General features: G+C 44.1%; 4 protein-coding genes across 10 annotated transcripts in view; 2 read left to right on the forward strand and 2 right to left on the reverse strand.

The window, feature by feature from the left end:
- Positions 1-127: 127 nt before the first annotated feature.
- LOC130536164 (GRAM domain-containing protein 2A) lies at positions 128-8574 on the forward strand. 2 transcript variants are annotated; one of them, XM_057051863.1, is made up of 13 exons: positions 128-238; positions 1449-1642; positions 2530-2650; positions 4599-4656; positions 5528-5600; positions 5673-5776; positions 5874-5972; positions 6080-6151; positions 6229-6288; positions 6673-6805; positions 6918-7011; positions 7307-7408; positions 7573-8574. In XM_057051863.1, the coding sequence occupies exons 3-13, from the start codon at positions 2541-2543 to the stop codon at positions 7619-7621; spliced, it is 954 nt and encodes a 317-aa protein (XP_056907843.1). In that variant the 5' UTR covers positions 128-238; positions 1449-1642; positions 2530-2540; the 3' UTR covers positions 7622-8574. The 2 variants fall into 2 exon arrangements, with proteins under 2 accessions (XP_056907843.1, XP_056907844.1); XM_057051864.1 differs by lacking the exon at positions 1449-1642 and having other exon boundaries at positions 155-238.
- Positions 8575-9414: 840 nt separating this feature from the next.
- On the reverse strand, positions 9415-18231 carry prr5l (proline rich 5 like). 4 transcript variants are annotated; one of them, XM_057051860.1, is made up of 12 exons: positions 17979-18223; positions 15366-15456; positions 14906-15230; positions 14763-14816; positions 14153-14283; positions 13197-13277; positions 13051-13099; positions 11782-11839; positions 11455-11546; positions 10891-11028; positions 10575-10692; positions 9415-10143 (listed from the first exon to the last, which is right to left on the reverse strand). In XM_057051860.1, the coding sequence occupies exons 3-12, from the start codon at positions 15089-15091 to the stop codon at positions 9800-9802; spliced, it is 1251 nt and encodes a 416-aa protein (XP_056907840.1). In that variant the 5' UTR covers positions 15092-15230; positions 15366-15456; positions 17979-18223; the 3' UTR covers positions 9415-9799. The 4 variants fall into 4 exon arrangements, with proteins under 4 accessions (XP_056907840.1, XP_056907839.1, XP_056907841.1 ...); XM_057051859.1 differs by having other exon boundaries at positions 14906-15456; XM_057051861.1 differs by lacking the exon at positions 14763-14816 and having other exon boundaries at positions 14906-15456; positions 17979-18222.
- A 948-nt stretch (positions 18232-19179) lies between these two features.
- glsl (glutaminase like) lies at positions 19180-26380 on the reverse strand. Of its 3 annotated transcripts, XM_057051856.1 has the most exons (23): positions 26256-26380; positions 25800-25891; positions 24844-24993; positions 24230-24330; positions 23572-23615; positions 23377-23485; positions 23112-23229; positions 22982-23048; positions 22715-22827; positions 22489-22618; positions 22273-22340; positions 21848-22011; positions 21637-21695; positions 21426-21470; positions 21293-21351; positions 21116-21182; positions 20996-21046; positions 20738-20914; positions 20410-20541; positions 20255-20347; positions 20128-20189; positions 19871-20011; positions 19180-19738 (listed from the first exon to the last, which is right to left on the reverse strand). In XM_057051856.1, the coding sequence occupies exons 3-23, from the start codon at positions 24888-24890 to the stop codon at positions 19654-19656; spliced, it is 1932 nt and encodes a 643-aa protein (XP_056907836.1). In that variant the 5' UTR covers positions 24891-24993; positions 25800-25891; positions 26256-26380; the 3' UTR covers positions 19180-19653. The 3 variants fall into 3 exon arrangements, with proteins under 3 accessions (XP_056907836.1, XP_056907835.1, XP_056907837.1); XM_057051855.1 differs by lacking the exon at positions 26256-26380 and having other exon boundaries at positions 25800-26095; XM_057051857.1 differs by lacking the exons at positions 21293-21351; positions 26256-26380 and having other exon boundaries at positions 21406-21470; positions 25800-26096.
- The window catches only part of c13h15orf40 (chromosome 13 C15orf40 homolog), a 1698-nt gene continuing 237 nt past the window's right edge, over positions 25932-27392 (forward strand). Inside the window, 4 exon segments of the mRNA XM_057051865.1 lie at positions 25932-26058; positions 26268-26403; positions 26449-26576; positions 26770-27392. The exon segment at positions 26770-27392 is cut by the window's right edge and continues 237 nt beyond it. Of these exon segments, the coding sequence (XP_056907845.1) occupies positions 26056-26058; positions 26268-26403; positions 26449-26576; positions 26770-26859 (357 nt within the window). The 5' untranslated portion in view covers positions 25932-26055 and the 3' untranslated portion in view covers positions 26860-27392.

Below are 27392 nucleotides of genomic sequence, written 5' to 3' on the forward strand. Positions count from 1 at the left end.
CTTTTGTTATTCCAGTATAAGTACGATTAATTAACGATTTTTAAACGTTGATGTCTAAATATTCTAGCACTTTTGCTTTAGTTTTCAGGTGCCTTGCCTTTACTTTGAAGGTAGCTCATTTCCGATGCGGCGCCTATTAAGAGGCGGGAACTTGATGCATCTTAGACGGTTCTCCAGCGGCGGCTCACCCAGCGGTACTGTGCGGCGGACCTGTTTGAAGAAGGCGCCAAACGTCCAGGTGAGAGTGTTTATTGTTGTAATTATGTTTAAACGTGCGTGACGACATGCGCCGATGGGTGACGTGACCCTGACGGTAGTTTAATCGATACGTGTCGATACTGATTTCATCAACATCATCATCATCTCGTCATTACAAACAGAAGCTGTTTGATATTTATCTTCATCTATTGGACACATTTTAGGTGTTGTGATTTATTTGGTATTCTACAAAAGGTGCGATATTAATAAATCTCGCGTTTAAATTGTTAAGTAGTATTTTGAGGAGGTTCCGTTCTTTTTTCCTTCCTTAATTAAATTTCTCTGTTTAATTCTTATTTTGGAGGGCCATAAATAAGCACTAATGAATGTGGTTTACTTTTTAAACTAGTTGAATTTATTTTACCGTCCAACATCACTGGTCTCAGGCTAAATTACCGGTTGACATTTATCAAATTAGAATCATTGTTGACAAGTAAAGACAACAGTGTAATTGCTTCATATATAGTATATATTACTGCATTATATATTAGTGTATTATATATTCATGTGTTATGTACAGTACATTAATGGATAAGTCTGGATAGAAGTTTTGGTTCGGCTTGGTGGTACGTTCAATTGTCCTCGGAGCGTAGGGAATCTGGATGTGTAGTCTTGAACATCCTCTGATTTGGCTCGTGCGCCTCTCCATCATTCAACACTCCAAACATTCCAGATCTTCTCCTTCATTTTTATCTGCACTCTGAGATTTTTCCCCCAAGTTAAAGAACCAATAACTTTTCCCACCTTTGTGTCACTCTTTGGTTCTGTGATCAGAACATAAAAATGACTGCTGTTGTTTCCTGTCTCTGCTAATTAGCTTAGCTCAGATAGTGGCTGTGTTTGTTGTGCGTTTCAGCTATGCTAGCTAGCTGCAACAGACACAAGCTTCTCTGAAACCAGTTTAAATCAAAAGGCGAACCAGGCGGTCACTGGTGAAGATTAAAACCTCACACAGGAAGTCAGGAGACCCGTTAATGTTGGCGCTAAGATGACAGAAGAAGACATGGTTACTTGTGCGGATGAGTATTTCTTTATGATTTGCATGTGTTGGTGAAGAGGCTGCTGTTGTGATGAATACCATCATGAAGGTCTTACTGGTGCGGTTTAGTCTTGGCAACGGCAGTAGGATTGTAGGATTCTACTGCCTGGACTTAGCAGGAGGTAAAACGGTGACGATGTTCCTCCTGCAGAGTGTGATCCTTGACCACCAGGACCTACCAGTCTTCCTAGTGACCGGCTGACCTGCTGCAGGTCTGTAGTGAACATGCTGCACCTCCTGGAGGAGCTGCTCCTGATTTAATCAACAGAGTGAATCTCCCCTGACAACAAACCAACAGGGGTCTCCATGGTAACCAGGAGGAAAGACTGCATGTGCGAAGATCAGGTCTGGTTATTTTGGATTCATATTCTTTCTGTCTTCTCCATCCTGAACTGGCTCTGATGGGCAGCCATCTTGAGCTTCTGTCATCATTTTCCATCAGCCACAGTTCTCGCCCACGTGTCCACTCACCCAATCACAAATGAACTTCCGGGAACTCTCATTGGCATCTTTATCTCTGCAATTGCCATTTTAGTTTTTAAGTGGATCCTTATCCTTATCTAGTCTTGAGAGAATTTAGAGGAGTAGAAATCCATCAAATCTAAAAAGCATCTTTCAAATCTAAACGATTTAACCTGATTTTTTAGGTTTCAATGTGACAGCAGAGGCTCTCGTCTTCATATCAAATTCTTCTTTTCTTCATTCAACTGTAATAAAAAAAAACCCTCTCCTGAATTTAGCGCACACAAACACGAGGAACAGCAGATCCCTCTTCTTCACATTGTTGCTATGGCAACAGAGGAGAGAATCTCCCCGTTTGGCTCGTATCCATCTGGATCAGAGGTGTCCTCCAACCAATCAGCGCACTCTGTCTCCAACACCCCACTGGACACCGAAGACAACAATATCTTTTCTTCTTTTTGTCAGTCATTTTTTATTTGTGGCCTGTTCTCTGATTGGCAGCAAGAGTGATGCCGCCTGGTTGGAAGCTGCTGATTGGTTCCAGCGTGGTGGGGGTGTGGGACTGTTGGTTTTCCCGCCTGTTCTGTTGCTCACGTGCTTGAGAAGTCACACTTTTGTTAGCACAAGCACGATTTTCATCACTTGTGTATTGTTATTGTTGTAGTGTTGCCATCAACGTCCACCATTAGCCACAGATGCCAAGTAGCATGCTGCTACCTCTGCTAACACCTTCTCAGAAGACCTTTTAATGCTCTGTTTGTTGTCTCCAGCAACCAGATGAATGATGATGATGTCAGAGAATCTGGAGCAGAATGATGATGTCGTCGTCCTGCCCCCCCAGGAGGTAGAGCACCACAGGGAGGAGGACGGACACTGCCCCCTGCCCTTCAGGTGAGTCCTGTCAGGCGAGACCACCCTTTGATTTAGTTTTATTAATTAAAATGAAGGTAGGCTCTTCGGTCCGAAGGGAGCCTATTTCCAAAGTCACGTTCGCAGGTACGAGAGAGCAAAAACATCCAAGTCGTCCACATTGTTCTGGCTCCACATGCCGCCATCTTCCTGTTTCACACTCACACGCCGCACGCGTGCGCACGCGGTTAATGTTAAGACGTTTGCGTCACTTCTAACACTAACAAACAAGATTCTTTGATGTCACGTGACTCCACATTTTCAGTATATTTATAAAGGAGCTTATTTTGAAAAAAAAAATCACCTTTGCGATATTTTAAATTCCAAATTGCAGATGTGTTTTCATATCATGTCGCCCACGTTCGTCCACGGAGACACAGGCTGTGCTCAGCTGGTCAGACCTGCCGCGCAGACACACACACACATACACACACCCACACACACAAAACTGCTGCGGGACACAAGATCTCAGGTGGACAAGCTGAAAAAAAGAAAATGTCAACCAGTCCTCATCCACCCACTCACTCAGTACACAAAGTGTGTGTGTGTGTGTGTGTGTGTGTGTGTGTGTGTGTGTTGTGTGTGTGTGTGTGTGTGTGTGTGTTGTGTGTGTGTGTGTGTGTGTGTGTGCGTGTGCGTGCGTGCGTGCGTGCGCACGCGTGTGTGTGTGTGTGTTTGGCAGCATATGAAAGTTGAGGGGACGTGCTGGACAGACAATGCTGAGGGAAACCTCACAGTGCTGTTATTCCTGTCACGTACAAAACAAGCTTCTGTGTGTGTGTGTGTGTGTGTATGTGCGTGTGTGTGTGTCTACATCATGTGAAGGAGGCTCACGTTTCCAGGCAGCAGAGCTCAGTTAGACAGAGAGGCTGATGGAGCTCTGTGTGTGTGCACGGGTGTGTGTGTGTGTAACAGCATGTTAATCTTGCCTTCAACCACAAACAAACTTGTTTTCTGAGAGGTTTTTTTCACTTTTTTGAACGTAATCTCGGCAGAATTAAAACAGCCGGTTGATTCAGATTTTAATTAGAGTCTTGCGCTTTTTAACAGCTGGAATGTTGCCAACTTTATTAATTTGTCCAGATTTTTACAAGAAATGAACGACGATGCAGCCTTTTCCTGATGCAGATTTTTCCTGACAAACAGCCGAGCTTAAAGCTGAATGTGGCCTCTTTCTCTGCTCCACTTTCTCCTTTCACACTGTGGGATAATTAAAGCTTTTCTCCTGCTCAGCGTGTGTGTGTGTGTGTGTGTGTGTGTGTGTGTGTGTGTGTGTCCCGCACAATCACTGCTTTCACACACATGCTCCGGACTGCAACCAGTGGCTGATGGGAGTTTCCAGGTCATTTCCACTTTCTATGATGTTCCCACGTTCATTCTCTCCTCCTTCACCGTCACACATTCACTGTTTGTCATTTGTTTATTCGTTTGCATGAACCTTGTGCTGATTTGCCTTTTCACGTTCAACTCTTCAACATCCTCCATGAGGAGGTGTGTGTAACTCACAGCAGTTTTAATTTAAGAATTTGTTAGTTAAAAGACCTAATCAGCTCCAGATTATTGCTGATTAATTCAGGTTTGGCTTGTTTATAAGGATCTGAGCGTCTCTCTGGCGCCCCCCTTGTGGCATCCCCCCAGTGAGATGAGTGTTATTTCCTTATGCTTTGCATACACAAAGAGGCTGCAGCTACGATGAAGACCACGAATATTCTAATGTTTCAGCCTCCAGCACAATCCCCTCAGGTTGGATGGCGGCTCTGTCAGGTTCAGAACGTCCTCTAAAGTTGGTGCTTTTCTCTGTTTCTTTGTTAAACATTAGGCCAGCAGTGATGCACCTCTCTGCTTCTGGCCGGGTTCTAAGTTCTCGGCAAAAACTGGACTTTCTGCCTGTTCTATCGAATCTAATGAGATGTGATTTGATGTCCTGCAGGCTGCAGCTGATCGACGACCTGTCCTATGAAGATGTGAAGAAATGTTACCGAGGATCAGTGAGTACCACACACATGGCCACACACTTGTCCTTGTCACATCCTCAACATCACTTCCAACCCTCTGACCTTGACCTAAAAGCAACTCTAAGATCAACCTTTAACGCAGGTCTTCGCCCTCAAAACGTCCTCACTTTGCTGGTAGAATGAGGATTTTGGTACTCGCTATGTAGCAAGTAGAAGAACACACACCTCAACAGGAGTTCTTTAAATCATTTTAGTCACTGCAGAAGTTTCTGATGTGTATTTGGCCTCCATGGTAATGGAGAGAGGGCTGTGTTTGGATATTAATCTGTGAATTTGAAGGTGAACCAAAGCGCTTGAAGCTACAATCGCAGGTATTACCGGAGAGCTACCAATGCTAATTCCACACTTACTTTTTTGAACATTCTGGCCTCCAAATCTTCAGACGGATCTCAGATGAGTTTTGGTTTCACTGTTGTTTCAGACAGGAACAGGAAGGCAGGAAGTCTCCATCTGCAAATAAACACACACAAGCTGTATGAGGGCGATGTGAAAGATGCCGTTTCTGACCCACATTTTAAGAACCTACAAACACAACAATCACCACAGCACCTTTGCTGAAGCAGATGTTTGTGTCAGTGTTAAAGGGCTACATTTGCATTTAAAGTTGAATATTCCACATTTTTCTAAACCACGTCCATCTTTATATTAAAAAAGCTTTGAAAAAAAAGATAAAGTCCATTCTTTTAAGTGGAAGCTTAAAGATCAGTGTAACAGGAATGGGTGTTAAAGTAATAATCTTTTATAGAGTCAAAAGGGGTGGAGAACAGGCCCCTGTGGAACCCCCGGTCACTTTCTCCCCTGATGACTGTTTGAGTTTTGACTTCTGGGCTCTGATCCTCCACAGACGGTCAGCAAATACAACTCTCAGTACCACAAACTGTTCCAGACGGTCCCTAAAGAGGAGATCCTGATGAAAGGTGAGAGCACAGGTGTTTCATCTACCTCTGTTCTCCACCTGCCTCTCTCAAACATCTCTTCTTCTCTGCTAGTTTATTCGTGCGCTCTGCTCAGAGACATCCTTCTGCAGGGACGACTCTACATCTCCAGGAACTGGTTGTGTTTCTATGCAAACCTGTTTGGTAAAGACATCAAGGTGGGCGCAGGAGACAAAAATAACAAGAAATACTAGAATTTCTGTGGTTTTCTTTAGTCTGAATATTAAACTGGCTGTGTGCACATTAACTCGTCAGGTGTGTATACCTGTGGTGTCAGTGCGGCTGGTGAAGAAGCACAAGACTGCTGGTCTGGTGCCAAACGGCCTGGCCATCACCATGGATACAGGACAGAAGGTAGAGGTCCAGTTCAACCACCTCCCAAGGGTGAATGAGCCAACACAAAGATGCCGGACATCAACACCAGTAACATAAGTCTATGTTTTTGGTTTCTGTCCCTCTAGTACGTGTTTGTGTCCCTGCTGTCCAGAGACAGCGTCTATGACGTCCTCAGGAGGATCTGCACCCACTTGCAGGTCTATGCTTCCCCTGTGTGCCTCTGACAGTAAGTGTGGGGCCTGTTTGATTTGATCTTCACCCTGTTGCATTTCAGGTGAACGGGAAGAGTCTGAGTCTGAAGCAGTACCTGGAGGAGCCCAGCTCTCTGTCGATGGTGAGTGTAGTATCTGCGGGTGCCTTGATAGGAGGATTGGGGGGGAGTGTCACCAACAGAACAGGTGACCGACTTTTTCCAGCTACAACAGCTGGAGCAAAGGTCCATTTAAGTCTACTCCAAGTCTTGACCAAGGTAGTAATGAGTGATGTAAAAGAGCCTTCACTTGCTTCTGTCCTCCACCATGTTGGTGTCGCCCAAACTCAAATATCAGAACTTTGCCCCAATGGTGAGCTCTGGTAGAATTCATTGATTGATGGTTCTATCCAGACAGCCACCAGGGGGCGGCATCAACACAGTAAATAAGCCTCTCTGAACGCGGAGACAAATCTAGTCAGAAGATCGTCAGACTCAAAGCGAATATTCTTCTGGTCTCTCCGGCAGGACGAGTTTCCAGAGGTCCTGAAGTGGAGGAAACCGTCGCTCCCCGATGTCTCGTCATCACTTCCTGACCTGCTTGGAAACTCCTCCCCCAGCCTCACAACAGAAACACCCTTCAGCGCTCACACACTCCCAGGTAGGCCCCCACCCCCCCCCACCAATCACCCTCAAAGATGGAGCAGGAAATTTGGTATTATTGAGGCACAAACTGACCTGAACTACCTGTGTGCGCACGTGTGTGTGCGTAGACACCAGTTTGGAAACACCGAAGATCCTTCTGACAGAACCAGTACCTGAACTGGGTCACACAGAGTACCAGCTGCTGAAACTCTTCATCTTGCTGTGAGTGCTGACAACACACAAACAGGTTCAAAGACAAAAGTAAACTACAGCAGTTCTGGAGCAGGTACTGGTCCCTGCTGCCACCTGCTGGGCGGTGCTGGTATGACAGTAACTCCAATAATTATTTCACCCAAAATTGGAGATTTTCCATCCTGATAAATGTCATTCGAAGCTTCATGAAAGGGAATTAATCTTTAATCAATGGGGCACCGCCATTTGTCCTGTACATTTTCAAACATCTGCCGAGCTAAAGTCCTCACAGCTGCTAATGGCCAATTGTCCGTCTGTCTCCCAGCGTCTTCCTGCTGGTCCTGTCCTCCTGCTATCTGGCCTTCAGGGTTTGTCGTCTGGAGCAGCAGCTGAGCTTCCTGAGCAGCCAGCCAATGCTCAGACAGAGGTATACACACACACACACAGGTTAATATCCAAGAGCAGTTAATATCCAAGATTTGCACAATTAAATAGCAAAAATGAACAAAATAATTAAAAGTGAACATCAATGAAGTAATAAAATGAAAAGAGAAGAGATCATAAAACACCTGAGTTCAATACTATCTGCAGGTGTGGGGAGGTACCCTGCTGGCTGGCCAATCAGAGGACAGGAACCTGATGCTGGAGAAAGAAACGTCCTCCGCTTACAGACTTCCTATTGGGGCAATGTTGAGGAGTTGGCCCTCGATTCTGAGCCTGCTGCAGCCAGGTTACCGTAGCAACATCACAATAGTCGCCAGAGTAGAGTGGCCTTTGACCTCAAAGCGAAAAGTTGGACTGAACATGTAGAGGTCAGGACTCAGGTGAAACTGGCATGTAGATTCTTCCTGTGTGTGATAACACACCCACACACGTTTCTATTAACCTGAGGTTCTTTTCCAGACAAACTGTTAAAACGATGATTAAAAGATGTTTTGAATGATCATTAGGTTAAAGAATTTCTGTTAGAGAAGCTTAAATATCAACTGGTGTAATGTTAACATCAGCAGTGAGTTTATCTGCAGATCGAGTTTCTCCTGTCTGGAACATTTCAATAATCATCTTTTTCACCTCAGCACCAACTCAGAACATCTGGTCAGGCTGCTTTTTACACCTTGTTTAGCATTTTTACTTTAAAGTGAAGACTTTCAAAATTTGAATGTCTATTCAAAACATAATCTGTTTAAAACTATTAAATCAACAAATCAGTTAAGGGGACAAACCTTTAACCTCCTGCTGCTGGTCCAAGTCACCTGCTGCTAAGTAGCTTAGCTTAAATGTTGGCAGTATATACATGAGGTAAAAAACTGACATCACAGCTGGAAAATACACATTTTCACTTTGATATAAAAGAAGTAAAAGGTTATAAATAAGTCACAGCAGTTTAATCTAGAGGAGATGATAGCAGGCTAACACTTCCATTCACTCTCAGTATTTCAGCTAAGCTGATTAGTTGTAGGTGACCTTTACTGTCATTAATGCAGACGTCTTTGAAAGCAACGTCTTCATGTTTACGTTTTGTAGAAAAAGTAAAATAAGTTGGTTTCTTAACATAAGAATGTGTTTTTAATAAACTGACTTGGTGAATTCAAATTTTACTCTTTTCTGTTTCAAGATGTTTTTCCGATCTGTCGTTTGTTGTTAATTAGCTGCAATACTATGTGAATAATAATTCCCAGATATCCAATATCTAAATGGTCTTTTATTTTCACATGATGCAGGATCAACTGTGATGTCTGATTGTACAAATTAGCTGATCACAATCATGTTTGATCTGTTGTTGGTGTGAAAGTATTTAAATCACCAACAGACGGGTGCAGAGATTATCAGAACAGGCGCTGATTGATGACATGACTGCATCTAATTAACAGCAATAATCCACTAATTATAAACAGTAGATTTTAGGACTGAAAACAAGAGCCCCCTTCTGTAGGGTACCACACGGCAGCGCTACAAAACAGTTTTCACACCATCCCACAACAAATATCCAAGCAAGAAAAGTGTAGCTAAATTCATCTTTCCAGGTAACATTTAACACATTATAATTCAGTGTAATCTCATTTGATGATCTCTGGTCTGGTCAGAAACCAGTTTATTTATAGGAAGAGATCATTTAACGCTCCAGTTTAAGTGGATTTGCTGGAGCTCTGACCTCCAGAGCTGGTCTAGGCCAAAGGTCAAGCCCTCAATTCTGATGCTATCGGGAAACTTGAAGCAGGTCAAAGTAACATAAGAATAAATTTAAATGTTTTGTTAATAACATTAGCAGGAGAGCATCTTTCAACCCATACATCACCTCCATAAACCATGTTAACGAGCCAGGCTAAAAGAGCAGGCTAACAGAACATTCTAACGAGCCAGGCTAACAGCGACACCTGCGGACGAATCAGTATTTTATCAAAGAAAGTGGGGGAAAGAATTTCTGGACCTGACTCATTGAACTAAACTTTATTAAACAGTCTGAAGGACAACATGATCACAGCCGGTGCACAACCAGAGCCAACACTTTAGGTCCATCCACACACATGAGGACACAGTCCACCCAGTCTGTTGCTTGTGCTGGGAGCTGCGGGAGAGAGAACAGTCGTCCATTTCCAGCATCTTCCTGTTTATCCTCTCTTCTTCTCTCCTTTCATTCACATCATTTCCTCTCGTCCTGTCATTTCCTCTTCCTCACTTTTGTTCTATTTCCTCCTCTCATTTTATTATCTCCTCAGCTTCCGGCTTCTCTTTGGCTCACACTTTTTTAAAATTCCTAAAATGTCCCTCTAGTTCCAGTTTCCTGTATCACCTCATTTATGGTGTCCTTCGCCACTGGTTAGCAGATAACGCCGCCTCTCGGAGACTCCACCATGTCTGGTTGACTGGAGAACGGCCTGGGACTCAGAATCCTCACGCACCCCTCATCCCCCCCGACGACGCTGCCCTCATCCATCCCAGCATGTATTCTGCGTGACGCCGATAGCAGCTGAACATCAGAGTTCACATTGGCCACCGTATGGCGTCGCACACCTCCAGACTTCTCCAAATACGCCTCGCCCTCCTGCTCCACCAGGGGGGCCAGAGATGATGACTCGGAGGAGGTGTGGTGCTGAGTGATGGTGATCTCCGGCTGGGACAGGTTGCTTAGCAACGACCCCGACGAATGCAAAGGACCAGAGTCTGGAGAAGAAGAAGAAATAATGTCTCTGGGTTAATTTAATCAATGGATTTTACAAGAACAAGAATCACCCAAAGAACTGATAACATTCAGAAAGCTTCTTTCACACGCAACAGAAAAAGAGAAGGAAAAAAGGTTAGTTTCAGGTCACATGTTGACTCAGAGTGTGTGTGTGTGTGTGTGTGTGTGTGTAGGATTAGCTCCTGTACAAGTTAGCAGTCGAGTATTGTGGGCTCGGCTGAGTGACCTCCTGTAGGAAACCCTCAGTGATTAAGTCATTGCCTGGATCAGGATTAGAACCTGCAGCTGAAGTAATTCTTCTCTTCTTAAGGAAAAGCTGCTGAGGTTCAGCGGCGGAGTGCCGACACGTCGAGGCTTTAGCTCAGACTTCTGTTAGTGCGATGATAAACAGGACTAAAGCTGCACCACTGACCTAACAGGAGATGGCTTCTGTTATGCAGATGGTTGCTTAGATACGGAGACACAACCAGCTCAACCAGACGTTCCAACTGGTAATACTCCAAACTTGGACCACCAGACTCATGGACACCCTGACATGGAGGAATGAAACATTTGAGAGTTCAATTAGTTTGACTAAGCCTACGACTGTAGGCGGAGGTAACACAGGACTTAACACTGCCCCACTTTGACCTCTCCTCAAAGAGGTCAAGTGTTGTCAATATTTCATTTAGGATATTTTAGTGTAAAACAGTTTAAATAATTGTAACCTTTCCATTCGAAGGTTTTACCTGCAGCACCAACAACATCTGTGTGACAGCTGGAGGGACATAAGCTGCAGTTCCCAGAGTGTCCTCCAGGTGGAGCTTCAGCAGGACTAGGTCTCTAAAGGCCACCAGAGCCATCTGCCTCACTGTCAGCTCCTGACCCTGAGACACACACACACACACACACACACACACACACAGAGCTCAGCACCTTAATCCAATGATCTCCCCTCACAAATTAACCAGGGCACACACACACACTGTGGAACAAATTTGTCAGACATATCTGGAGGTGATTATTGACAAATGATTCTTTAGTGTTTTCAGACAGAATCAGCATCGTTTCCATCGTCAATGAAAACAATTTTGAATGAAAATTAATGTAATATTGACAACAGGAAGCTTTGGAGGTACCGTGTATACCGGTGTTTACTAGATTTCCCTGAAATGTTTGATTGTTTCTTCTTCCACCAGGGGGTGATAAGCATGTTTAGACTTCGGGGAAATCAACGATTCAAAAACATCAATGAAACAGCGTCTACCCAGTTGCCTTGGATACTTGATTACTGTGTGTCTGCGGGTCCCTACCTGGACGGGGTAAAAGATGGCCTGGAGGGTGGGAAGAACATCTGTGAAGAATCTGACCCACGCGTCGGCCAGAATGGTGAGCTGCTCATCACCTGAGGGACACAGAGCGGCCGTTACCATGTCACCACATCACAAACATCCCTACTGTAGCAGGGGGGAAATGAGCGTGTTAAAAATGAATGTGATGTTTGTGTGGTTCCGCTGCAGTGATGTATTGAAGCGTTATCACGTTACTGCAGCACCAGAACCACAAACCCCCCCCTCAGGGATTTTTATTTTTAGAAGCCTTTTCAGCCTTTTTCTGCGTTGTGACTCCAGCTGACTCACCAGAGTGGACCAGGACCTGGTCAAGGACATCGGAAAGACCTCGGGTCAGCAGTTGGTTCTGAAACCCATACACACACAGTCAGCAATTAATTTTTAAAATTCTTCTTCTGACCTACAAGGTCCTCAGAGGCCTAGCTCCATCCTACCTGGAGGAGCTAGTGACACCTTATCAGCCCAATAGACCACTCCGCTCTCAGAATGCTGGTCTACTTGTGGTCTCTAAAGGTAGAACGGGGGGCCGTGCATTTAGCTACCAGGTGCCCCTGCTGTGCCAGCTCCCTGTCCAGGTACGGGAGGCTGACTCCATCTCTACTTTTAAGATCAGACTTAAAACCTACCTCTCTGAAAAGGCTTATTGTCACTAATTCTGTAGTTCTAGTTACTATCATAGACAGACAAATTATCATACTTAGGGGGTCGTCTAATCATTAGGTTAACATTTTAGTTATGCTGCTATAGGCCGAGGCTGCCGGGGTCCAGAAACATGATCACCTGGCAGGCCTCTGTCACCCCACTGGGTCATGGTCATGGTCATGGTCATGGTCATCCTCTCCTCTCCTCTCCTCTCCTCTCCTCTCCTCTCCTCTCCTCTCCTCTCCTCTCCTCTCCTCTCCTCTCCTCTCCTCTCGACGATGTTAGTTCTTGTGTACTTTCTCTGCTCCCCCGCGCCCCCCAGTATCCATCAACAGGTCTAGCCACCTTTATAGCTGTATGTTGATCTCCGATCCTGCTGACCCACTCAACTCTTAAACCAGCAGTTTGATATAATTAATGTATTTTCCTGATTTCTACCTATTCTCTCTTCTACCTGTTTTCCCCCTTCTCCTCTCTCTCTACCCAGCCGGCCATCAGCAGGAGGGTCCCCCTACATGAGCCTGCTCCTGCTCAAGGTTTCTTCCTGTTAAAGGGGAGTTTTTCCTTGCCACTGTTGCTTGTTGGGGGTTAGGCCCTGGGATTCTGGAAAGCGCCTAGAAACAATTTTGATTGTAACAGATGCTATATAAATTAAGATTGATTGATTGAATGATTGATTGATAACCTGAGCAGGTTATTCCCATTAATTTAATCTGGGTGTGCAACAATTGTCCCTCCTGAGATCAGGTTTGTGAGGACAGGACAGAACCCATCTCTGGACATGGACAGGAGGACGGACTCCTGCTGTCCTCTCCAGCTGCTCCTGACCTGCACAGTCCTGATTATTAATCTTTAAATGTCTACTGAACATTGTGCCAGTGAAGCTAGTGTCTGTCGGCAAACAGGCTAAAATACCTGGAAGTAGTCGGTGATGAAGGAGCCCATCTCTGTCTTCAACAGCCACCTGGGAACAAATGAAAGGTTCAGTCAGCATTTTTCCTTGTGCATGAACACACACAAACACACACACATACACACACACACACACACACCAGCATCACCTGATGCTCTCGTTGAGGGTGTAGAGCTCATTGGCCTGCAGCTCTCTGCCCTCGAACACCTTGATCACAGCTGATTGGACACTGAGGAGACAGAGACACATAAGTAATGTTAAAAATAGGAACTCCTCATTTTAGCAGCAGCAGTTTGAGTTTAATCCATCTTTAACTGGTGTGTAAATGTTCTGGACTGATTCCAGTGAGGCCAGTCGGTTGGTGGAACAACGGTTTTCATATGACTCAGCTGGTTGACAGGACGCAGCTCAGCTGCCACCTCCACTTCCTCCCAAACATCCTGCTGGGTGTTTGCAGGGCAGGAAACAGGCACCAGACGGGGTTGTTTCTCCCTCCAGGGTTGAAATGACCGCATCCTGGAACATCAGGATGGATCCAGGACGTAATGTGACGTTTTTAAACACGGACGGAATCTTAAAGGTGATTTTTACGCGCAGAGAATTTAAAAATCCAAAAATACACGCGGGGTCAAAGGTTTCTGCTGTTGCACCAAGGAGGAAGCTTCTAACCTAGAACGCTATAGACACACCAGCGTGTTCCTCACGTGATTAAATCTGCTGGTGGTTCTCCTGCTGGTGACGTACGAGTACTGCAGCCTGTCCCCTGCTGACCTCTACATGAGCTTTTGTTGTTTCCTGACAACAAATATTGATCTAAGCTGCATCAAGATGACCAATTTACCAATTAGATCCAGTTTGAGCAGGACTGGAATGGAAATAAGGGAATGATTTTTATCTCTGCGGCCCAAGAACAGTGCAAGAACTTGTTCTCCAATCTGGAAAACATGAGCCAGCGCTTCTCCCTCAGTTTTTATCCTGATGTTTGGACCCATAACAACACCAATACAGACACATCGAGTGGCTTTTGTGTCCCAAACAGGAGGATAATATCTCTGCTTTGGATCATCGCTCGCACACAGAACATTTTCTTTAGTCCTTCTTTACCTGTTCCACACGCTGGTGTTGGAGATCTGCACAGCAGGAGAGCTGGCGTGGAATCTGGCGAGGTCCGACAGCACTGGAGAGCTCATGAACCGAGGCCTGGGCCGGCGGAAGGATCCCATCATGCACCCTGGCTGCAGAGCAGAGGGGAACCCATCAGAGGAACCAGGATTCCAGCAGCGGTGTGGTGGACATTATGAGTGACAGCAGGTCATCGGACCACATGTCTGCAGGCCTGAGCAGCGTTACAGGGTTTCAGTTTACTGCTCAGCCTCTACTGGCAGCTTGACAAGCTGCAGAAATGGGTCCTGATCATCTGGAGACACAGACACAAACCGCAGCTTCCGTCTGTTCACGGTGCAGAGGTCTCACTCTGCTTCGCGTTCCAGAACCCACACACATGCAGCAGCCCTCATCTCAGCAACATCTCACCCCACATGTGCACGTGTATTTTAGTTCTTGGTTTCTGTGAACCATTTACTGTCAGTCGTATTCCGAACATGAAACCAAAATTACCGTACGTTTAATTCTGGCTGCATCTGACACATTTGTGGGTTTTATCACACTAACAAAAGCAAAGGTGTTAAATAAAAGAGGAACTGGACAGACTTACACAGAGGTTTTGGTTTGGTTCTGATGAGGAAAAGAACCAGCAACTTAACAGGTCCTAGAAGATGTTGAGACTTTATCAGGACCGAGACTTGCAAATTCACAACTTAAATACAAATTTGCCCGTGAAGGCCACCATCATCCGACCTTGACAAACAGGACATCAGATGGACAGACACCTCCCTCTTCCTGCAGTGAAGAATGAGAATGGAGCTCCACATTGACCAGAAGCCTGTGAGATTTGCCAAGACTTCCCCCCAGTTTCAGGATATGTGGAGGCTGAAACTTCCAAAGACAGAGAGAAAAAAAAACACCTTCTGGCTTCAAGCACATCACTGACAGCACTTATGAAGCGAGTTGATGACGGCGGTTGAACAATAACCAACGTTTAGCTTTTCTACCTCAGCTTCACATGCCTGCTCAGTTGCTTCCTGTCTGCCCCCAGTGGCCACGTGACAGATTACAACCTAAACTGAGCTCAGACGTCAACAAAAGCATAGAAAAAGATAAAAAAAATAGGATTCAAATGATGATCAAATCAGTGGGCCAGCGGGAACAAATGGGGTAAACAGCAGCAGGAACGTTTAAAAACACGTCCAACCCTGACCAGGGAAGCGTTCCAGCCCAGACCCTGATGGGATCCCGCGGTCTCTCCCTGTGCTGTCGCCTCTGATGGCAGCCAATGAGAGGCCCCCCTGCTGACAGTCAACACAAACACACCATTGTTTGCTTCAGCAGCGTCCTGCCAGCGTGGCAGCGGAATAAACGCCAACGAGCACAAAAAGAGAAACGTGAATAAACATTAACAGATGATTAAATCTGGGAAACTTAAAGGAACAATCTGACAAATCATAACAGGAGGGGGGCAGTTCAACAGCTCATCACCCTGACAACCGTGGGAGGGTGACATTTACTCACACTCATCTGATGAAAGAGTGTGTGTTAGCCTGGGAATGAACCATGTGTGAACAGTTGACCACATGCAGCGCTCTCAGATTCACCCCATACACACACTCACAAACACACACACACACACACAAAAATGCCAAAGCTGCTCGCTGTCACTTTGAAGAGTGTCTACATTCAAGAAGATGATCGCGGGTGTGAGGCATCGCCATGTGTGGCCATCACCATGGCGATCCATCTGGTCCCGCCACGCCAAACAGCCAATAAAAAATGTCTTTGTGACTTGAACTCCTGGTGTTCAGATGAAGATGACGACCGTCATCATCTTTAGCTCTTTAAAGGCTTCAGTTCAGTCAGGAAAGGATTGAAGCGTCGCTCTCTTGGATTTGTGGATCTTCTCTGAAGACCCTCTCAGGCTCTCTACTCCTTCAGATAGTTTCAGGTGTCACCAGGGATGGTTCAGGGCTCAGCCTGGTCCTTGTGGACCCCTGGGAACCTTCAGAGCATCTATATGTCTGGTCTCTGGGCCAGTTCTTCAAACCTCAAGGTTTGGTTTTTATTCTGAAGCTAGGAGAGCTTCTATAGACCTTCAGTCCACTGAACTCACCACATATGGACTTAAATGAGGTGTAGAAAGATCTCAGAGAAGATCCAGAGCAAAACAATCTGAATTTCTGGTTTCACTTGATGTTACCTGTGCTGCCCAATTCAGGAACCAAAGCAGACAATTCTGTGAAACTGAAGGAAAAAACATCAGAACATCATATAATCTAATAGAAGGTAATGGAAGTGCTTCCATCCTCGTGGCTGCTAACGTGTACTAACATGTGCTAATCCTCAGCAGACCCATCATGAGAAAGTACTCAGACTAACTCAATAATGCAGCTCCAGCCTGTTCTGTATGTTCTAGACTTGGGTGGTTGCTGAGAGCCAGAAACAGGAACCAGGCCGACGATCTGACGACATCACTCATTTTACACATCAGCGTGAAGACTGCTGTTTGTTGTTGTCAGAAGCTGCTCCCACGCTGAACATAGCGCCTCTGTTTGACCAAGTAATCAGCTGATATCTAAGATCTGGAACAACTCAGGTGATTTAATCAACCCTCTGCTTCCTCTGAAGGTCGTGGCCTCAGAAGAGTTCTGATGTTTTCCCATCATGTGCAGCTGAATGCAACAGCCATTTAGAGAGTTTATTAAAATAATCCCCCCCTCCCACACGGTTGCAGACCAAACTTCTGATCCCTCAGATTTCTGTTAATAAACTCTATGTTCCGTGTTAAACGTCTCCACTCTGTCGGGCTCCGCTGCCCCCGCCGGCGTCCCCCAGAGTGCCTTTTGTCAGCGTCCACATAATTACAGGACGCGAACTCGCAGGGATCCAAAACTAAACTGATTCTAACTGTCTCCACGCCACCTCTGAGGCAGCAGCAGCAGGGGATTCTGGGTATTTTCCTCTCACGTTCTCTGTAATTTGCTCTGCAACATCAAACCTGACAACCATCTACACTCATGGTCACACTCATGGATGATATGCTCATCAACTGATTGGCTGAAACACACACACCTCAGATCTGTGTCACCAGGTCTTCACTTCTGCTCTCTTCAGTTCACAAACTCAAATAAAATTAGCTTTATAGGAATTTGACAGGAGGTAAAAACAGATGATGGATGATCAAAATGCCTCAGCAAGAACCTTACACAGAAAGAACTTAAACCCATCCATTAAAACTCTTTTGAAGAGACTTTTAATAAGAAAAACAATGTTAATTGTTGGTCCGGGAGGTGCGATGGGCCCTGCTGCAGACCCAGAACAGCAATAACAACAAAAACAACCGTAACAAGAGTTCTGGATGAGACATACGAGCACAAACTTTAGAGATGATGGACAATTATAATTCAATGTCCTGTTGACTGAGCACGGACAGAAAACTAAATTGCAGAGGACAAACGGACACATGGGCTCAGTGTCTACAGTCATTAAACCCAACATCAGTAGGAACACTTCACAAGTTAACTTTATTACTAAGAGTTTATTCTCTAACTTCTTAAAGAGGTTGAGACCGAAGCTGTGAAAACAGTAATATTTGAAAACACATTGGCATGAAAAACTTATTTGTTATAAATCTTTGAGTCAAGAGGAAAAGGTGAGAGAAATGTGTCATTCTGTCATGTCTCAGAGAAACTTAAACGGATTTTTCTGCAGTAAATTGGAAACATTTTTTCCCGACCTCTTTCCCTGATGTTCCCCCCAGCAGCGAGAGAAAACCTGCAACACCTGGTGTCCTGGACCTGTTCTCACCGGCTCAACTCACCTCAGCTGCCCGACTTTAAGCGCCTTCGGGTCGCAGGGACACAGTCATACGAGAGCTCCTGCTCCTCCACGTTCGGGCTCATTCTTCCCTTTCCGCCAAGAAAAACATATTAATCAGCTATTTTTAACGGTGTCCGGAGCCGAAAAAATAAATTAAATTCATTGAGACATTACAGAACTTCAGTAGTGACACTGGAAGCTCCTGCTGCCGCTTCTGACCAGCGCAACAGGCGGGACTCCAACAAGTTTCCCATGCTACATGCTAACGCTTCCGCTATACGCTTTCAAAATAAACGTCAAGCTGAAACGTCATCACTGAAAGTTTAATATTTGCATGTTTGACACACGTTTTCTCGCACATACCGCTTACAATTGCTCAATCTACTCTTTAGAAGGAGACGTGTGGCGAACAATGAGTTAATTTATTGTATGTCGACGCTATAAAATCACAAATATGTACATAAAATAGACGAGATTTGAGTGAAGAAATGTCCTCCATCATTCAGGCCTTTTTTCCATCTCCGGAATCTGATGCTGAAATTGTTTATGAGCTTCTGCTGATTTTAGCGCCACCAAAAAAGTTTTCCTGCTCACAATTTTTATACTATAAAAACAATAATTACAGTGTGGCTATGCCTATTTTGGTCTCAGTGGGAAGAATCATCAGGAGATGTTCAGAGGAGAATTCCTCAGAATCCAGAAGTCACAAATCATCTTCATTGTATCCTTGTTAGATTTAGAATCACAAAAGGTATACAAACCAAATTCTGTTTCTGCATAACTGCAAGATTTCACTCAAGCATGTTAAAGGCCACACAAGATATTTAATTCTCATGCAAAATTCTGGATTTTGACCAAAAAGGAAGTCCCTTTGGGGCTATTTTGTCCATCACGTTAGATTTAAAGCACACCATTTTAACAAAAAGGGATGTTTTCCCCCTAAACATTAATGGTATATTGATGACTATGTCAACAAAATTATCCGAGAATCAAACTTCCATAACCAACAGCTAGTTATTTCAAGGGAAAAAACTTTACTGAAAATGTTTTTATTTTGTAGTTGCACAGTGAATGTCCTGTATCTTTTACTTTGAACTTTACAGTTTGTTTATCTCGCAAATTTAATATTCATAAAGTTCTCATAAAGTTAAATCAACTCAAAATATTAAAGTATAGACAGCTCAAAACAAACAGCACAAAACTGAGGATATCTATTTTATTTTGACCCCCAAATGGTCAATTATACAATAAATTCAATCATAACCTTCTCCACAGTAAACCTGATCCAATCAAACACAGTATTTTATTACTAAAGGTGTGTGAATCCTCTTAAAAATGCAGTAACCATTTCAAAGGCTGAGGATAATAAACTAAAGGCACAATTTTTTTAAAGAGCAGATTTAGAAAAAGAACTTGGTAAAAATAAGAATTGTGTTTAGCTTATTTAGCTTCAAACAAAAGCCACTTTATTAAAAAAGAACCGTTGGACACCATCACACCATCTTCTCATCAACAGAAGAGAAACTGATGTGAACGGAATAATGAATTACTGGAGACAAATCACGTCTTCACAGAATCTGCTCCACACGGTTCAACAACAGTTCTGGTTTTATGAAGTGAAGCTGTTTAGCGATAGAACAAACACATTTAAAGCCAAAAAAAAGTCTCCGAATGAGTTAGGAGGTCAAAGCCGCCTGCAGCAGCTGAATTGCGGCCTCCCTGTTGTGTCTCCTGGCCTCCTGCAGGGGAGAGCTCCCCCACCTGGTGGAGAGGTAAAATAACACCCCCATCAAAATTAAAATTCATTTTTAATGTTTTATATGATAAATGTTGAGCTCTGCGACCAAAACTTTGTGATCAGCCTTCATATGTGTGTCAGCAGGTATGCATCACCTGTCTTTGAGGGCAGGGTTTGCACCAACGTTCTCCAGCAGGAAGCGGATGACCTCGGCGTGACCCTCGGCGGCCGCCACATGCAAAGCTGTCCTTCCATCATAGTCCACAGCTTTAACATCCACTCCCGAAAGGAAGTACCTGAAAAAGGAAAACCACAGAATCTTTTCATGAGTATATTGGTGCAGAGATCAATGTTAGTTAACAGAATTTTAGAATGACTAATGTACTTATGAAACATGAAAATATAACCTTACCTCCTCAGAGCCTGCACATCTCCTTTAAAGGCGGCCAGCAGGACGTTTATGATCTGGTATCCCTGCAAAGGAGCAGAAATGTGTTGATATCAATTAGGAGAACGTTGAACAGAGAAGAAGAACCAACCTCTGATTCAGCCTTCCACTGTCGATAGGCCAGAATCTGCCGGAATGGCGTCCTGATGTCAAAACTGTGCAGCTGAAACGTCGATATCAGCTCCTATGATCGCAAGAATCGTAATTAGAGAGGTTTGTTTGTGCTGCTGATCTTTGGTGTCATACCTGGCAGAAGTGAATGGCCCTCCAAGGGTTCCCACAGGCATCTAACTCAGGAGAAAAGGCCATCAGACCCAAAACCCCTGGAACTACAGCCAGCAAGGAGCCATGGCTGCTGGACACGGCCGGTATGGATGTCTGTAACTGAACTCAGGTAAGATTCTATCATTTCCTTCAAACAGAAAAGCACCTAGCCCAGATTTTCCAAAAATACCCAACAACTACATAGGAAGTTGCCCCCTGCCAAGGGGTCCAATCACTAATAGCGTCTGGCAAGTATTAGCTTACTGTATAATATTATTGTGTTTTGACATTTGTATTCTGCAGATGGGACCTTAAATTGGAAAGTGCTGGAGTACTCTTTCATCCCTGCCACCTGCATCATGGACAGCATGCTCCGCGTTGCTGCCGGCGACAAAACCTGGTCACCTGACAGGGGACAGAGGCCACCATTGGCTAAGGAAGCAGCCATCGCAGCTCCTGACTCACAGGTGAGCTCAGTCGAGCAGCACTGTCAGACCGCAGAGACAAGGAACACATCAGTTACATCTAACTTGTTTATGAGTTTCGTGCCTGAAATAATGAAAGTGACCTGCAGCATCAGATCCAGCACAGCATTGATGTCCACCTTATCTGGAAAACACTGACAGAGATGAAATGAGTTAGAGGCAGATTGGGCCCAGAGATGAAGACACGTTTGGAGGGTCTTCACCTTTTTCTCCTGCAGGTAGAAGGACAGACCGTGGAGCCGGACACTGGCCTTTCTGTTTCTCTGGTAACTACAAGCAGCCACCGTTCAAGAGCACCAACGTTACTTAAGATTTTGAGGTGAAAATACTGTAGAAGCGATTAAGAAGAAACTCTCAATTATAAAGAAAAGATCCAGCACCTGCTGCAGTTTAAACTGGCATGCTCCTTGTTACAGAGCCTCTGGATGACGTTCAGCACCTACAGCGCATGCACACACACACATTAATGTTTGTAGACATTTTGGGTTCCTACCTTATATCTGTGTCACTCACTGAATCATACTTCTCCTCTTCCTCTGAGCTCAGCCTCCCTGCCAGCTGGAGACACCCCACATAACATCAGAAGAAGAAATGACATCATTTTTACCATCAGATTAATGGATGGATGGATGGATGGATGGATGGATGGATGGACGGACGGACGGACGGACGGACGGACGGACGGACGGACGGACGGACGGATGGACGGACGGACAGATCTTACCTGTAGTAAGGATGTAGTGATGATGGCTCCTGTTTCAGTGAGTGGGCTGTGCGGGATTCCTGCACACATTAAAAGTGTTACCGTCCTCTGCTGGACACAGTTGGAACTTACAGTTTATGTCTGCAAAAAACTAAAAAGTTTTGATTTTATCACCTAATTTTAAGTTGACAGATTTAAAGATCAACAGCCAGAAAAGTGGCTGGTCCTGGACCTGTTTTAGTGAGAGTGAATGGAGAGTCATATCTGGAGTATCCTTCCATGCCCACATATCTGTGCACGAGGTCAGAGCCCAAAAGGTCCACTGCAACACCGTACACCACCGGCCACGAGAGCTCACCCAGAGCCAGAGAGCCGGCCCAGTCCCCCAGGGTCAACCTGACACAGACAGAGAGTCTGAGGGTTTTCTGCTGAAAACCAATCTTTTAGTGTGAAAGACCTATTAAAATTGTTATGTACACTTACAACTCAACATTCAGAACTTTCTGCATAAAATGTAAACATTTGAAAGTAAATAAATTAAAACCACTTTTTACTTTAGTCTTTAATCTCCCGCTGGTGTAAAACATGTAAATGAGGATGTGATTTAAATGTGACTAAAGCTGCGATTAGTGTGGACACCGATGTGTCCTGACAAACCTCTGACCGTCCACAGTGCAGACCGCAACACCCCATTTCATGCTGTCCATGCTGTCTTTTTCTTTTTCCTAAGTCCAGATTTTAAAAAGAATGTATTTATGTTAAATCTTAGTTCTCTAAAAGAGACAGAGAAAGTTCTAACAGACTGTTGCAGGAGATCATTTGCCTTCTGGATACGAAACAGCAGAAAATGCTTGGTAGTAAATAAACACTCACCTGGACAGACAACAGCTGACGACACCTAGAAAACAACTTCTGAGTCTCCTCAGTGAAAGTAGAGAAATCAGGGATGACAAATCGACCCTGTAGGGCCTTCAAGATGAGGGAGACAAAGCCTGTGATGCACCTACGCAGTCAGAAACAAGAAGAATACACAGGGACCAGATGAAAACTTGACTATAGCAGCTGTGAGTGTCAGGTCTGTGATCGTCACTGGAAGCACCTGTGGAAGGTGTTTCTGTCCATGGAACCATCGGCATCTTGCAGTTTCCGCAGGTGGAAGAAACACTCTCTGAGACGAGGGTCAGACTTGTGCAGACCAGAGTTCCAGATGGCCTGGCAGCAAAAACAAACACACCCACAGTTCCTTAACTCTTCTGTAACAATTATATCTACTACACCGTGTCATAGAACAAATGATCTTGTGTGTGTGTGTGTGTGTGTGTGTGTGTGTGTGTCTGTGTGTGTGTACTACAGGTGTGTTCCCCACCTCAAAGAACTGGTTGACGTGAAGCCGCCCCTCAGAGGCGAAGCTGTCAAACAGCACATCAGCCGCCCTGAAACAACCACAGGGATGTTAGGTGACATTTTAGGAGACACGTGCGGTAGATCAGACTTACGCTCTGCGTCTGGATGGAGTCTGCTGGGGAGGGCTCCAGGGTTGGGTCAAAGGAACTCCTCTGTCCTCTGGCTGGACCACTGCCTGAGGAAGAGGCGGCTTCAGGCAGCCATTATTGGCTGCCAGAAGAACCAGTGAACATAATTAAAACCATAACCAGCTTGAATCAAGCCTTATTTCACACACCAGAAACATTTTTCCAGGTTTTTGTCCTTAAGGTCAACAAAGTCCACAGGGACTGTGATGGAGGATATCTCCAGGCATACCTGCAGATCCAGGACTGACAAGGCTGATGGGTTTCTGGACCAGACCTTGACCTACAGTCTGGACCTGGTTCTGGGTTAGGGTCCCAGGAAATGAGCAAGAGGCTGTTTCCTTGACAACACAACAAAAAAAATTAAGCCCTTTTATACCTGGAAACATTTATACCAAAGAAAATTAGATGAGTGACTTCAAAGCACCTCAAATCTCTGCTGCGGATTATCATCTGTGATCCCGAGATAATCTGTCATAGAAGAAAAGACTCTTGTTCAGTCTGCTGGGATAAAAGATTATGATGCTTGTGGTCAGAAAACAGAGTGAACTTCTGAAAAGTTCGTGTAATTCTCCGCGAAGTTCACGAACTGGTGCTGCACCACGTCTGCAGCTGGAGTTTACCTGCTGTGCCAGGGTCTGACGTTTGACCTCTACAGGTATAAAAACTTTCACAATGCCAAATGCCAAACCTGAATATAGATGTGATCTTTGTTTCTGTCTTTACTGTCTGTTTTCTCACTGAAACATGACGTAAAAGGTTTCATTTTCCTATAACAAACAGATTTTTTACAGTCAACATTGAGCATGTGATTACAGCAAAACACAGCAGCCAGCGATGCAGCATGCACACACGCGCATGTAAATATAGAGACGCCTCATGGTGTCAGCGCTTCAGAGTCTCAGCAGCAAAACAATGTTTGGAAAAAATAGAGTCAAAGGTGGAGACATGGACTTTTCAGCAACACCACAGGCCGCATCTCAGTTTAGATTCCAGCAGACTGTACAGACCACTAATGACAGGGTGCACGCACGCACGCACGCACGCACACACATACACACACACACACACACACACACACACACCTTTTACGTCTGGATCTTTATTGGGCTCCAGCAGTTTGTTGCCATCCAGACCTCCGTAACGTTTCCTCCACTTGCGTCTGAGAGACGACGTCCTCTGGAAACTTCAGACAAAACAAAACATTTTTCAAAATCAAATAATCTTCTCAAATGTTGAAATGTGAAACTGAGAACAGTCATTTCATCTACAATTAATTCATTTGTGTTTTGTCACTAAATTATAAATGCAACTGTGTAAATAATCATAAAATAAATAATAACAATTAGTAGAAAACTGAGTTTAAAAACATGTTGACGTAAGCTGAGCCTAAAGCAGCGAAGCCTTCTGTTTTGATTATTTTACCAGCATAACTGTCAGTGTCACTAAGCTGCACCAACCTTTATGTTTAAATCAAAATTTCCTAATTTTGCTGGAAATATGTCATTCAAAAAGGTTTGCAAATTTTGAGGTCAGTCTTCAACCTGATGGGAGCAGCAGGCAGCAGCAGCTGTGCCACGTCTCAGCCTGCCTATCACTTTGCAGCAGGAATGTCTACCTGGACCAGCTTCAGCTGTACATTCAGGACATCCTCAGCTACAGACTAATAAAGCAAAAGCCAAAACAAAGTCAGTCTCACCACAGGTACGAGTTGTCCTCCGGTTCCTGGTTCTGAACAGGCTCCATCGCAGACTTCAGGTGTGTTCGCCTGAGATGTGTTATTCATGCAGGACGGGGAGGTTTGTGGGCGTCTGGTACTCTCTCAGCATGTCTGCAGGCTATAAACTTTCTTTAATGAAAGAGAAGGAGACAAGGGGAACCCGTCAGGGCCTGCAGACCCGCCCAACTCCAGCACACACTTCAACAAGACAAATAGGGAAGTTTTAACACAGAGCAGTAAAAAGACATGCTAACAATTCTGCATTAAATGTATTCTACAAATGACAAAATATACAGTATATTTGTTTTTTGATTATTTTGCGATAAAAAGATAAAAACTGACAAAATCAATTTTTCAACACAAGCAGTAATTAATATTACAGTATTTCTTTAATGATAGGCTGAAATTAAAGCAGAAAGTTCAGAGTAGGACAGATTTGCACTCTAAAGTTTCATGATGTTGATGAGTTGTGGACATGGAAACATCAGCTTCCAATTTCAAGTTTATGAGATGTGTGGAAAGGATTTTTCTTGGCTAAATGAAGAGAAATAGCTCTTTGAATTAATTTTTGTTTCTTTTTGTCTCACCAAAACACTGTAGTAACAATCTGAGGAAACGCAAATATTCATTAAATATAACCCTTAAATGTTTTCTGAATCATTTCAATTACTTAATCTCACATGTATATAATCTTCCCTTTTATGTGCTTAAAGTGCTCCATGTCAGATCTCTTAAAGTTGAATAATAAAAAGAATTTGGCTGTAGATTCGTGAAAGTTAGCGTCCATGTTTTAAGCGGAAGTTATTATTTTGAAAAGAGGAAGTTGCGATGTTTAAGTGGTTTGTGTTCTGCTTCGCTAAACTAGCATATTGAGCTAACAGTATAGTGTGAAAATATTTGCCTAAAATGAACGATTTTGTTTTAAATGTTCTCACTCGTATTTTCCTTATCTATCGTCACCCCGGCGCTCTCCGGCGAAAACCGCCCGCCATTGTTCACTGGAGAAGTTTGTCTAGAATCAGAATGCCTGAAAAAGACACATAGAGTCATTATTTTTCTTATCCGCTTCCGGGATTTGTTTCTTCAAGATTCAAGATTCATCCCCGCCATTCTTCTTCGATTCTCTATTTGTCTGTCTTATGTCAATACTACATCACGCTTCGATTTGTTCCAAAGAAAATCTCCAAATGAATGGTTTTTATCCCAACTTACTGCACAGATTGTACAGAGATACTGAATTAGAAACGTTATTTAACATTAAATATAAAACTAATAAAAATATTTGATAGATAAGAGATCATTTTTGCCTTCATCTTACTAGTACTGAGGATTATTTTAGACTCAGTCAGTTGGATCAAAAAATCAGAAAGAATTATTTTTAGATTCTTAACCTGTTTTGGCAGCAGGTAAGAGCAGCACATCTGACTGTTGCCGGAGTTGCACATCCTGAAGTAGTTTGTCCAGTGGGTCAAGACAGAAGTGGTGCAGTTACCATAACCGTGCATGCGAAGCCTGGCTCCAAACACAGCAGCATCACAGGTCACCTCCGTACTGCTCAGAAGGACCAGACATCTGCTGTTTAAGAGATTTAATGGCCTTTCTGCCTCTTAGAGCTGTCTGCACCTCCAGTGGATGGAGAAGCCAACGTGGAGCTCATTCGCTTCCTGGCTGAGGTCCTAGAGCTGAAGAAAAGTCACATTTCCTTGGACAAGGTCTTTACTGAAAATACACATTACCCAACATTCCTGCAGTAAATGGAGATTCTGATCAAAATGAAGAAACATGTTCTTTTTCTTAACAAGGATTTAAGGGTTGATTAGATAATAAAATCAAGAAGTTGCTTACTGTCTAATAAGTTTCTTCTATCATTGACTGTGTCCAAACTCTGGGTTCTGTCCTTTGCAGGGTTCCAGATCTAGAGACAAGCAGGTCCGGGTGGACTCATCTCTTAGTCCAGAGGAGGTTCTGAGGAGGCTCTGACAGGCTGCAGGCTAAAAGGAGATACCAATAAATCACATCAAGATTATATGGGTCTTCTCCTGAGCTAATGTGGATACCTATTTGTTCTTCTGTGCTGATGGAGCATCAGAATTCCAACAGTTTGTTTGAAGTTTATCAGCTCACAAAATATTAACTGAAGAATTGGTTAAATAATTTCAACAAAATCGGCAAAAGAGATCATACATTATGTCGAATAAGGCCAGAGTTGATGCAAGTGAAGGGGAAAAAAGCTAATTAGCATCATCTCCCAGAGAAATGACTGGATTAGTGGAGCTATAATGAGGCTGCAAGTTCTCCTTGAAAAAGGCAAAAGCTTCAAAGGGCTGGAGCGTTCCTCATCAGGATGTGAGCAGATCAAACATCACAGATCAGACTGGGCTGCTCCAGCATAGTTTTGGGAAGTTTCTTTTACTGTCATTGAGACGATTATGTAAGATGTGCTCAGAGTGGACTGCAGCAAGTTGGTCTGAGTTATTCTTCATCATCCTGGAGTCAGTTTTCATGCTGCATCTCCTGCGATCATCCTG

This window comes from Takifugu flavidus, chromosome 13 (assembly GCF_003711565.1).
Source record: "Takifugu flavidus isolate HTHZ2018 chromosome 13, ASM371156v2, whole genome shotgun sequence".
In the NCBI taxonomy this organism is placed as follows: domain Eukaryota; kingdom Metazoa; phylum Chordata; class Actinopteri; order Tetraodontiformes; family Tetraodontidae; genus Takifugu; species Takifugu flavidus.